Source organism: Electrophorus electricus, chromosome 1 (assembly GCF_013358815.1).
Source record: "Electrophorus electricus isolate fEleEle1 chromosome 1, fEleEle1.pri, whole genome shotgun sequence".
In the NCBI taxonomy this organism is placed as follows: Eukaryota; Metazoa; Chordata; class Actinopteri; order Gymnotiformes; family Gymnotidae; genus Electrophorus; species Electrophorus electricus.
This window is the reverse complement of record NC_049535.1, coordinates 16,834,114-16,846,333: the sequence shown is the minus strand read 5'-3', so window position 1 is coordinate 16,846,333 and position 12,220 is coordinate 16,834,114. Positions and strand designations below refer to the sequence as shown.

The following is a 12,220-nucleotide window of genomic DNA, read 5'->3' as shown; positions in this document are numbered from 1 at the left end:
TTGCTAATTGCAGTTCTTTTTTTTTTTACCCAAAAGCTCTCTGCTATGCGCCCCTCTTATGGAGAGTATATTGGGTTATGCGGGGGTCTTTTTTGAGTTGATTAATCATATGCACTCCTCTCCCCATCATCTGTTTTAGCTCAAGCTTCGAAATTATTTGCTGATTGGGACAGAGCATGTTTTGTTGACGTGATTAATACCTGCCAAACGTGGGCCATGGAAGCGTAACTGGTGAACCAGCGAGGAGGAGATGTAATGACTGGCTTCTGTAAAAGTGGAGTCCTGCTACAGGGCTGATCTCATGGTCCCAAAGGTGGGAACACAAGGAGAATATTTTATCTCTGTGCTCACATGACTTTTCTCAGCTGATACAGTTATGTTTTTCCCTATGTTTAATTCCTGATATGGTACAGACACATGATTTTGCTCATAACTGTTCATGTATGGGATGTGCAAAACACGATGTTCTGTATTGCACCCTCATCATAGCAGTGCAAAATAATGAACTCAAAAAACTGTTAACAGATAACATTATTGTTGTCATGCACACAGGTTGCAAGCATGAACAGTAACTGAATGAGATGAGTGTTCTCTCTGCAACTTTGAAGACTACACATATATGTTGTGAAACTTCCTTTATTTCCTTCACACTGATGATCATCATTACATAATTAATTCATTATTTTTCTCCGTTTATTTACATTCTGAACAGCAGGTGGCCACTGAAAGTGCTGTGGCAATGAACATTATCCATAATGATTCTGTTCTCCCATAACTGCACATAGACCACGTCTCCTGCTTCCATCAACAAGGACGCTCCATTGGAGGCGTTCACGGCATGTGCACGTTGGTGACCATGTATCATAAAAACTTCCTGTGCATTCTTTATTATAGATACTGTTACAGGGTAACTATCACTACCCTCAGCATAAGCAAATATCTCAAACTTGTATACTCCTTTCACAGGTGCTGTGAAAATCCCTGTGCAGAAATAATACAAAACACAATACTGGTTAAAAGTAGAGTTAAATAAATGCATGTAAAAGTAAAGTGTAAAATAGATATGGTGAAGAGGATAGCATTTATTCATACATTAAGGTAAAGTTTAATTTGTACCTGTGTCTGGATTGTACGCATTTCCAATGTTTGTGATGACATGTCTGTATATCAGAGTGACTTTAGTGTTGAAAGGACCAGTGTTCTCATTGACACCTGATCCCAAGAGTGCAGCTGAAAAGGCCACCTTCATGTTTAAAAACACATGAAACGCATTTATTCATCTGCTCAAGTATTTACCTTTGCTAATACACATAATTCACAAATAAGTGGTCTCAATTTTTTTAATATGACTGGCAAAGTGAATGTTTCACACATTTGATTAATAGTCAGATTGTTAGAAATAGTTTTACTTTATTTAAATAACATAATGATTTTTTCAGATCCTCTGCTTTGATCTTGTGGTGTTTCACCTGAGTCTCCACTGTCTGTGTTAAAAAATATCAGAAATAGAGGTTTACACTATACACCAGATTGAATCAAAGTGCTTAATTTAAAAAAAGGAAGTTGAAGTCCTTACAGCACCATTGCTCTTTTTCTGCAGCTCCTCCAATTGTTTCTCATTGGTTCTCAATCTTTCCTCCATACTGCTCATCTGGGTAAGCAAAAAAGTAACGACAGAGGACTGACAGCTTTGCTGAATGGAGGTTGTTCCATCAGAAGCACCTTTATCTGTTATCTGTTCCTCAGTGTCACGTTTGCTCTTGCGTTTCTCTCCATCTTCCTGCTGAACCTGTAGGGAGCTCTGATTCTCTCTGGACTCATGACCATCACTCTGAACCTCCATCTTACATGGAGAGCAGCACAGCAGCAACAGCAGAGCTACAGAAGACTTCATTCTGAAGCTGAGACTTTCTCTTGTCGATCTGTAGCTCAATGTTGGTCTGACAGCCTATGGTCTTTACACTGCAGTGTCACGCTCCCCTCCTCCCTCTCTCACGTGCTTGGACATTCCACATAACTTTGTGTTTGTTTTCCCTCATATCAGCATAGATGTTGTTGGATTAACAAACCTTATGCAACCTTGAACTCCCAGTCGATTTACCTCAGAGTGTCATATCCAGAGTTCTTGGTTCCAGGACAGCTGATCAGTGTTTAGGTAATCAGTTCTGAGTAGGTTGACCCTGGCAGAAGCACATTCATGGATAACTATAAAAAGAAGTTTGTGATAAAACAACCCTTCACTGCAGTCTAATAATAACAATAGATCACAAAGAACATGACGATCACCTTTTTTCTCCAACATATGTCCTGTTGCCCAAATTCCCATCTCCAGTGTAATGGTGCATTTTTATTTTTGTTTTGACTCTTTCTTATTAAAGCTTGTTTTGTTCTTTTCCTTGTTAACTTTTCTACTTCAGAGGTGGACAGGAAATACTTGAACGATGATGAAAATGAAATGATAAAAAGCTATTTTATTTACTATTTTAAATACCTCTGACAAAAGACTCAAGCTTGCACAGTAAATTAAATGACAAATGTATTTATTTCATTTTGTTGGGATATTTGCACACATTTAAAGGAAAAGAAATGGTAAAAGTTAGCTTGTATTTTCACTGTATTGTTTTAATTATGGTTGGATTTTCCTTACACATTTCTCAACCCTTAGTTTCAATGGCTTTGCTTTATTTCTTTACTGTTCTACTCCGTGGATAAAGAGAATTCCTGGAATACTAAGACTTTGCAGAACTATAGCTTCCAAGAATCAGGCCTACATTTTGCATAAGTTCTTATAAACTGCCTCAAAGCCCACCCATGACTGGTTGCTATAGACAAATGGTATTATGGCTTTCACCTGTGGACTACAATGACTCAAAAACTTGGCTATTTATAATCAGTGTTTCCTCAACATTATTGCTTTCTTACTTTCTAGTTAGCATTTCTGAGCCTCATTCTGTGCCTAATGTGTGATGTATCTTGATTTTTGTCTCTGCGTTCTTTCTGGTTTTTGATTCTTGACCTCATGGCTTTGGCCTGAGCTCTGTCATGATCAGTCCCTCCTGGTTTCTGTGTTCCATGTTTTCCCTGTCTTGTGTATTTTAGTTCCATGCCTTAGTATCGTTTTCTCCGCCCCTCGTTTGATTTCTTACACCTGTCTCCCGTTTCTATCTTATGTTCATGTATTTAATCCCTGTTGTGTGCCTTGGTCGTTGTGCATTGAATGTGTTTCATTGCAGTTGTTTTTTGAATTCATGCGTTTGTTACTTCATTGCGTTTATGTGTTTGGTTAATGTTTTTGAAAGCCTGTGTATGCATGTATTTTAGGTTGTACTCTGTGCCTTTGTGTTTCCTAGCCTTCGTATTTCTTAGCCCTGAGTTTTCCTAGCGTCTTTTGTTATAGCCTGCTGGCCACAAGTATTAAATGTTTTACACTGAGAACAAGTGAGTCATCACATTGGCTATAATATAACACCTGTATACTTTTGTGTATTCTTTAGACTATGTTTTGTTATATATTTAGTAGAGCTACCCAAAGAGTTTCATTGCCACTGAATCTGGTGTGAGCTGTGACAATGTCAAATAAAAACTGCAAATCAAATTGTTGTACATGTTTGAAAAAATAATAAGAAAATCATATGTCCTGGCAAAGGATTTTATTGCATGGTTTAACAAAATAGACACGTTAAAAAGTGAAATATTCATCATTGAACAGCTTCCGGCTTGCTTTGGCTGCAGGTTTTAAAAAAGAAAAAGAATCAAAGCTTCAACTGTTAGGAATGCTATGTAAAAAGGTTTGGCAACTAGGTGTAAATGTTAGAGATTTTGCAACAATACTGAGCACTATAGTAAAGGTGTACAGGGTTAATGCAGGGCCGAGGCAGGCCAGTGATCAGTAGACCAGTGACACTGGGGACACTGATTTATTTAATCTGTTTTCTATTCCATGTCGAACTATCTGAGGGCCTACGTTTACAATCTAACAAGTTTTTTTAGTTAATGATGTTAATAAAAAATCATACACTTGTCTTTTTAATGATTTTAAATTTAACTTGAATGGGCTATAGCAAAAGTGCAAGTATTCTCAATAATGCTCTCATTAATTAACAAAGCCCTAAGAAAGCCCAAAAAAGGATGTCAAGCAGCCATTACATTTTAAACATATATTTCAGTTTAAGCAGATAACATTTGTTGAAAATCTTTCTACTGTACTGAAAGGTACTTCATGAATCTTATTACTGTTGACAGGTCTCTGAAACACTCTGCAAACTAAGTTAATGATTTAACACAACTGCTCTCAGCCATCAGCACAGAATTTGATTGTTTTGTCATAATTGGTGATTCTTAAATATGAATATAGATAATACAAAGTACAATGACCATTGGGGCTGTCACAGCATGTGAAGGTGCCCAACCATCTACAATCTGAGATGCACACTTCGTTGCCTTAGTAACAAAGGTCTCAACATTAAGTGCATTGTTATTAAGGACCTATCCCTCTATGATTATAACTGTATGTTATTTGTTTAGTTTACTTCCCCAGGTATTAGGTGTATCTGTAAAAACGAGATCCACAAATTATAATTGGAAGAATGTATTTTTAAGGCCTTAATTGCGATACCAAACTTAAACTGCAACACAAGCTCTCAAAGGGATAAATCTGTAAGGGTTGGCACCAGGCTGAGGCTCCCTCCGGCCACCAGAGGGAGACCTTGAGTCAAGCACGCTACTAATCAGGCTTGACGCTCAACAGCTGGGCTAGACCTATATAAGCCCAGTGACGTAGTCACTCACTGCTGGATTTTTGCCAAGCATGTAGCTGGAAACTCTGGCTATTGAGGTCTGTGAGTCCTTGTGCTACACCTCTGCGAGGGTGTCTGTGTTTTTACACATCCCCTCCCTTCTCCGGTTTTCCCTCTCAAGTCTGTCTCTGTCCCAAGGCTCCCCTTAGCCATTAAAGTTCCTCCCTGTTTTCTGGTTTTGTTTGGGAAGGTTTAGTTTGGTTTTCCCCCGTGTATCCTTTGTTTTCCCCTTTTCCACGCTCGGCGTGGTGTTTAGTTTTTCCTCTCGTTTTGTCGTCCTCCATTGCTTTGAAGTGCAATATACAGGCATGTTATATTATGGTTGCCGCAGTCTTGGCGGGAGTTCGTTTCCCTCGCAGCGAAACGGCTGGGGTTTGATTCTCTACCGTTGTTTTTTTTTTTTTTTTTTTTAAACTTCTCTTGTTTTACCTGTTCTAACTGTTTTGCGCACCGGCCCACCATCATTGAAGTGTGGTAGCTTCATGGATAACTAAAAAGAAGTTCTCAGTGGACTGCAAATCAAAGGATGCATTTCACACCAAGTGATGCATTTCGCACCACATGAGCTTGAAATATTAACGTCTTCACATGCAGACTAGGAGCATATATTTAGACTCAAAAGTAATCCAGCAGCGTCCAGGAAGGAATTGATGTCGGGATGGCAGAATATTGCTAATCGAGTTGATGCGTGAGTTAAATTTTAATTTTTAAACGTGGTTTACACAAGCTACATGAAAGTGGGATCAGATGTACATAGAGGCAAATAAAAGCATTCAAGGATTGAATGAACCGGTGAACATGAGCAGCATGCTTTAAAGTTATTACATTTCTATGGTACACATAGATGCCAATGGAATAGTCATTATGAGTTGAGCGGCATCAAACAAAAACATGGACGTCAGTACTGTTTGGGTCTCTCCTGCTGTTCAGGTGATGCTTGCTTGTCTTAGATTGTCTTAGAAATTGCTTCCTATTTTGTTGGCCTCAGATTAGACAGGGTTTACACCCCTGCTGTGGTGCCCATTTTTAATTCAGCTACTGGGCTGCATTCTCACAGTCTGCAGGCATGTCAGCCTGTCATTCTGACCTTGCCTGTATTATTATCTGACCTGCAGCCCCTCTGATCTCTGCCCTCTTACTTCTCCTTGTACATGAGTCATGATGACTGAACCACTGACGTTCTCACGATATCAGCGATGACTCATGATATCACCAGAGCGATATCGCAAATTACATCTCCAAGGCAGACACATATTCTAAGACAGACATAGATTGCAAAGCAGGCAACTGGCAGACACGTATTGCTAATTGCAGTTCTTTTTTTTTTTACCCAAAAGCTCTCTGCTATGCGCCCCTCTTATGGAGAGTATATTGGGTTATGCGGGGGTCTTTTTTGAGTTGATTAATCATATGCACTCCTCTCCCCATCATCTGTTTTAGCTCAAGCTTCGAAATTATTTGCTGATTGGGACAGAGCATGTTTTGTTGACGTGATTAATACCTGCCAAACGTGGGCCATGGAAGCGTAACTGGTGAACCAGCGAGGAGGAGATGTAATGACTGGCTTCTGTAAAAGTGGAGTCCTGCTACAGGGCTGATCTCATGGTCCCAAAGGTGGGAACACAAGGAGAATATTTTATCTCTGTGCTCACATGACTTTTCTCAGCTGATACAGTTATGTTTTTCCCTATGTTTAATTCCTGATATGGTACAGACACATGATTTTGCTCATAACTGTTCATGTATGGGATGTGCAAAACACGATGTTCTGTATTGCACCCTCATCATAGCAGTGCAAAATAATGAACTCAAAAAACTGTTAACAGATAACATTATTGTTGTCATGCACACAGGTTGCAAGCATGAACAGTAACTGAATGAGATGAGTGTTCTCTCTGCAACTTTGAAGACTACACATATCATATGTTGTGAAACTTCCTTTATTTCCTTCACACTGATGATCATCATTACATAATTAATTCATTATTTTTCTCCGTTTATTTACATTCTGAACAGCAGGTGGCCACTGAAAGTGCTGTGGCGATGAACATTATCCATAATGATTCTGTTCTCCCATAACTGCACATAGACCACGTCTCCTGCTTCCATCAACAAGGACGCTCCATTGGAGGCGTTCACGGTATGTGCACGTTGGTGACCATGTATCATAAAAACTTCCTGTGCATTCTTTATTATAGATACTGTTACAGGGTAACTATCACTACCCTCAGCATAAGCAAATATCTCAAACTTGTATACTCCTTTCACAGGTGCTGTGAAAATCCCTGTGCAGAAATAATACAAAACACAATACTGGTTAAAAGTAGAGTTAAATAAATGCATGTAAAAGTAAAGTGTAAAATAGATATGGTGAAGAGGATAGCATTTATTCATACATTAAGGTAAAGTTTAATTTGTACCTGTGTCTGGATTGTACGCATTTCCAATGTTTGTGATGACATGTCTGTATATCAGAGTGACTTTAGTGTTGAAAGGACCAGTGTTCTCATTGACACCTGATCCCAAGAGTGCAGCTGAAAAGGCCACCTTCATGTTTAAAAACACATGAAACGCATTTATTCATCTGCTCAAGTATTTACCTTTGCTAATACACATAATTCACAAATAAGTGGTCTCAATTTTTTTAATATGACTGGCAAAGTGAATGTTTCACACATTTGATTAATAGTCAGATTGTTAGAAATAGTTTTACTTTATTTAAATAACATAATGATTTTTTCAGATCCTCTGCTTTGATCTTGTGGTGTTTCACCTGAGTCTCCACTGTCTGTGTTAAAAAATATCAGAAATAGAGGTTTACACTATACACCAGATTGAATCAAAGTGCTTAATTTAAAAAAAGGAAGTTGAAGTCCTTACAGCACCATTGCTCTTTTTCTGCAGCTCCTCCAATTGTTTCTCATTGGTTCTCAATCTTTCCTCCATACTGCTCATCTGGGTAAGCAAAAAAGTAACGACAGAGGACTGACAGCTTTGCTGAATGGAGGTTGTTCCATCAGAAGCACCTTTATCTGTTATCTGTTCCTCAGTGTCACGTTTGCTCTTGCGTTTCTCTCCATCTTCCTGCTGAACCTGTAGGGAGCTCTGATTCTCTCTGGACTCATGACCATCACTCTGAACCTCCATCTTACATGGAGAGCAGCACAGCAGCAACAGCAGAGCTACAGAAGACTTCATTCTGAAGCTGAGACTTTCTCTTGTCGATCTGTAGCTCAATGTTGGTCTGACAGCCTATGGTCTTTACACTGCAGTGTCACGCTCCCCTCCTCCCTCTCTCACGTGCTTGGACATTCCACATAACTTTGTGTTTGTTTTCCCTCATATCAGCATAGATGTTGTTGGATTAACAAACCTTATGCAACCTTGAACTCCCAGTCGATTTACCTCAGAGTGTCATATCCAGAGTTCTTGGTTCCAGGACAGCTGATCAGTGTTTAGGTAATCAGTTCTGAGTAGGTTGACCCTGGCAGAAGCACATTCATGGATAACTATAAAAAGAAGTTTGTGATAAAACAACCCTTCACTGCAGTCTAATAATAACAATAGATCACAAAGAACATGACGATCACCTTTTTTCTCCAACATATGTCCTGTTGCCCAAATTCCCATCTCCAGTGTAATGGTGCATTTTTATTTTTGTTTTGACTCTTTCTTATTAAAGCTTGTTTTGTTCTTTTCCTTGTTAACTTTTCTACTTCAGAGGTGGACAGGAAATACTTGAACGATGATGAAAATGAAATGATAAAAAGCTATTTTATTTACTATTTTAAATACCTCTGACAAAAGACTCAAGCTTGCACAGTAAATTAAATGACAAATGTATTTATTTCATTTTGTTGGGATATTTGCACACATTTAAAGGAAAAGAAATGGTAAAAGTTAGCTTGTATTTTCACTGTATTGTTTTAATTATGGTTGGATTTTCCTTACACATTTCTCAACCCTTAGTTTCAATGGCTTTGCTTTATTTCTTTACTGTTCTACTCCGTGGATAAAGAGAATTCCTGGAATACTAAGACTTTGCAGAACTATAGCTTCCAAGAATCAGGCCTACATTTTGCATAAGTTCTTATAAACTGCCTCAAAGCCCACCCATGACTGGTTGCTATAGACAAATGGTATTATGGCTTTCACCTGTGGACTACAATGACTCAAAAACTTGGCTATTTATAATCAGTGTTTCCTCAACATTATTGCTTTCTTACTTTCTAGTTAGCATTTCTGAGCCTCATTCTGTGCCTAATGTGTGATGTATCTTGATTTTTGTCTCTGCGTTCTTTCTGGTTTTTGATTCTTGACCTCATGGCTTTGGCCTGAGCTCTGTCATGATCAGTCCCTCCTGGTTTCTGTGTTCCATGTTTTCCCTGTCTTGTGTATTTTAGTTCCATGCCTTAGTATCGTTTTCTCCGCCCCTCGTTTGATTTCTTACACCTGTCTCCCGTTTCTATCTTATGTTCATGTATTTAATCCCTGTTGTGTGCCTTGGTCGTTGTGCATTGAATGTGTTTCATTGCAGTTGTTTTTTGAATTCATGCGTTTGTTACTTCATTGCGTTTATGTGTTTGGTTAATGTTTTTGAAAGCCTGTGTATGCATGTATTTAAGGTTGTACTCTGTGCCTTTGTGTTTCCTAGCCTTCGTATTTCTTAGCCCTGAGTTTTCCTAGCGTCTTTTGTTATAGCCTGCTGGCCACAAGTATTAAATGTTTTACACTGAGAACAAGTGAGTCATCACATTGGCTATAATATAACACCTGTATACTTTTGTGTATTCTTTAGACTATGTTTTGTTATATATTTAGTAGAGCTACCCAAAGAGTTTCATTGCCACTGAATCTGGTGTGAGCTGTGACAATGTCAAATAAAAACTGCAAATCAAATTGTTGTACATGTTTGAAAAAATAATAAGAAAATCATATGTCCTGGCAAAGGATTTTATTGCATGGTTTAACAAAATAGACACGTTAAAAAGTGAAATATTCATCATTGAACAGCTTCCGGCTTGCTTTGGCTGCAGGTTTTAAAAAGAAAAAGAATCAAAGCTTCAACTGTTAGGAATGCTATGTAAAAAGGTTTGGCAACTAGGTGTAAATGTTAGAGATTTTGCAACAATACTGAGCACTATAGTAAAGGTGTACAGGGTTAATGCAGGGCCGAGGCAGGCCAGTGATCAGTAGACCAGTGACACTGGGGACACTGATTTATTTAATCTGTTTTCTATTCCATGTCGAACTATCTGAGGGCCTACGTTTACAATCTAACAAGTTTTTTTAGTTAATGATGTTAATAAAAAATCATACACTTGTCTTTTTAATGATTTTAAATTTAACTTGAATGGGCTATAGCAAAAGTGCAAGTATTCTCAATAATGCTCTCATTAATTAACAAAGCCCTAAGAAAGCCCAAAAAAGGATGTCAAGCAGCCATTACATTTTAAACATATATTTCAGTTTAAGCAGATAACATTTGTTGAAAATCTTTCTACTGTACTGAAAGGTACTTCATGAATCTTATTACTGTTGACAGGTCTCTGAAACACTCTGCAAACTAAGTTAATGATTTAACACAACTGCTCTCAGCCATCAGCACAGAATTTGATTGTTTTGTCATAATTGGTGATTCTTAAATATGAATATAGATAATACAAAGTACAATGACCATTGGGGCTGTCACAGCATGTGAAGGTGCCCAACCATCTACAATCTGAGATGCACACTTCGTTGCCTTAGTAACAAAGGTCTCAACATTAAGTGCATTGTTATTAAGGACCTATCCCTCTATGATTATAACTGTATGTTATTTGTTTAGTTTACTTCCCCAGGTATTAGGTGTATCTGTAAAAACGAGATCCACAAATTATAATTGGAAGAATGTATTTTTAAGGCCTTAATTGCGATACCAAACTTAAACTGCAACACAAGCTCTCAAAGGGATAAATCTGTAAGGGTTGGCACCAGGCTGAGGCTCCCTCCGGCCACCAGAGGGAGACCTTGAGTCAAGCACGCTACTAATCAGGCTTGACGCTCAACAGCTGGGCTAGATCTATATAAGCCCAGTGACGTAGTCACTCACTGCTGGATTTTTGCCAAGCATGTAGCTGGAAACTCTGGCTATTGAGGTCTGTGAGTCCTTGTGCTACACCTCTGCGAGGGTGTCTGTGTTTTTACACATCCCCTCCCTTCTCCGGTTTTCCCTCTCAAGTCTGTCTCTGTCCCAAGGCTCCCCTTAGCCATTAAAGTTCCTCCCTGTTTTCTGGTTTTGTTTGGGAAGGTTTAGTTTGGTTTTCCCCCGTGTATCCTTTGTTTTCCCCTTTTCCACGCTCGGCGTGGTGTTTAGTTTTTCCTCTCGTTTTGTCGTCCTCCATTGCTTTGAAGTGCAATATACAGGCATGTTATATTATGGTTGCCGCAGTCTTGGCGGGAGTTCGTTTCCCTCGCAGCGAAACGGCTGGGGTTTGATTCTCTACCGTTGTTTTTTTTTTTTTTTTAACTTCTCTTGTTTTACCTGTTCTAACTGTTTTGCGCACCGGCCCACCATCATTGAAGTGTGGTAGCTTCATGGATAACTAAAAAGAAGTTCTCAGTGGACTGCAAATCAAAGGATGCATTTCACACCAAGTGATGCATTTCGCACCACATGAGCTTGAAATATTAACGTCTTCACATGCAGACTAGGAGCATATATTTAGACTCAAAAGTAATCCAGCAGCGTCCAGGAAGGAATTGATGTCGGGATGGCAGAATATTGCTAATCGAGTTGATGCGTGAGTTAAATTTTAATTTTTAAACGTGGTTTACACAAGCTACATGAAAGTGGGATCAGATGTACATAGAGGCAAATAAAAGCAACATATGGTAGTGGTGGCTCAGTGGTTAAGGTACTTGACTTGTAGTTGGGAAGTTGCAGGTTCAAGCCCCCCTACTGCCAATTTTCCACTGGTGGGCCCCTGAGTAAGGCCCTTAACTGTCAATTTGTACTCTGTTGTAATTGTTAGCTGTTTTGGATAAAAGAGTCATGTTAATGTAAGACCATAGTACAAAGTTGTATGACTTTTTGCACATAACTACTTAATATTCTTAACTGCAGTCTATCTAGGCATGGCTTACAGTTGATTCTAGCTCTATAGCTAAATAGAAGATGCTGAGGCGTGTAAAACATGAGAGGGGCACCACCACCATCTTTCACACAGGCAGAAAAGCCAGCACTGTCCCGGAACAGTGATATAACTGATGGAGTCCCTGGAGGAAGCACATCAGAACCAAAAAACCCTCAGGACACAAGTGCCTGTGTTCAAGGTTGGCTCATTACATTTAATTAATGTTATCCCCTTTCTAGTGCATAAACTGTGGAAAGGCCCCTCCATTGATATAGTCTGAACGCTATGTCTAATGGCATCTCTCCACAC

The 12,220-nt window shown here is 38.9% G+C and overlaps 2 protein-coding genes across 2 annotated transcripts; both read right to left on the bottom strand.

Moving 5' to 3' along the window:
* Positions 1-639: 639 nt before the first annotated feature.
* LOC118242218 (cerebellin-2-like) lies at positions 640-2,128 on the bottom strand. The gene is made up of 3 exons (XM_035531650.1): positions 1,577-2,128; positions 1,117-1,243; positions 640-981 (listed from the first exon to the last, which is right to left on the bottom strand). The coding sequence occupies exons 1-3, from the start codon at positions 1,892-1,894 to the stop codon at positions 698-700; spliced, it is 729 nt and encodes a 242-aa protein (XP_035387543.1). The 5' UTR covers positions 1,895-2,128; the 3' UTR covers positions 640-697.
* Positions 2,129-6,797: 4,669 nt separating this feature from the next.
* On the bottom strand, positions 6,798-8,228 carry LOC113578853 (cerebellin-2-like). The gene is made up of 3 exons (XM_027012351.2): positions 7,677-8,228; positions 7,217-7,343; positions 6,798-7,081 (listed from the first exon to the last, which is right to left on the bottom strand). Exons 1-3 carry the CDS (start codon positions 7,992-7,994, stop codon positions 6,798-6,800), a joined length of 729 nt encoding a protein of 242 aa, XP_026868152.2. The 5' UTR covers positions 7,995-8,228.
* Positions 8,229-12,220: the final 3,992 nt, after the last annotated feature.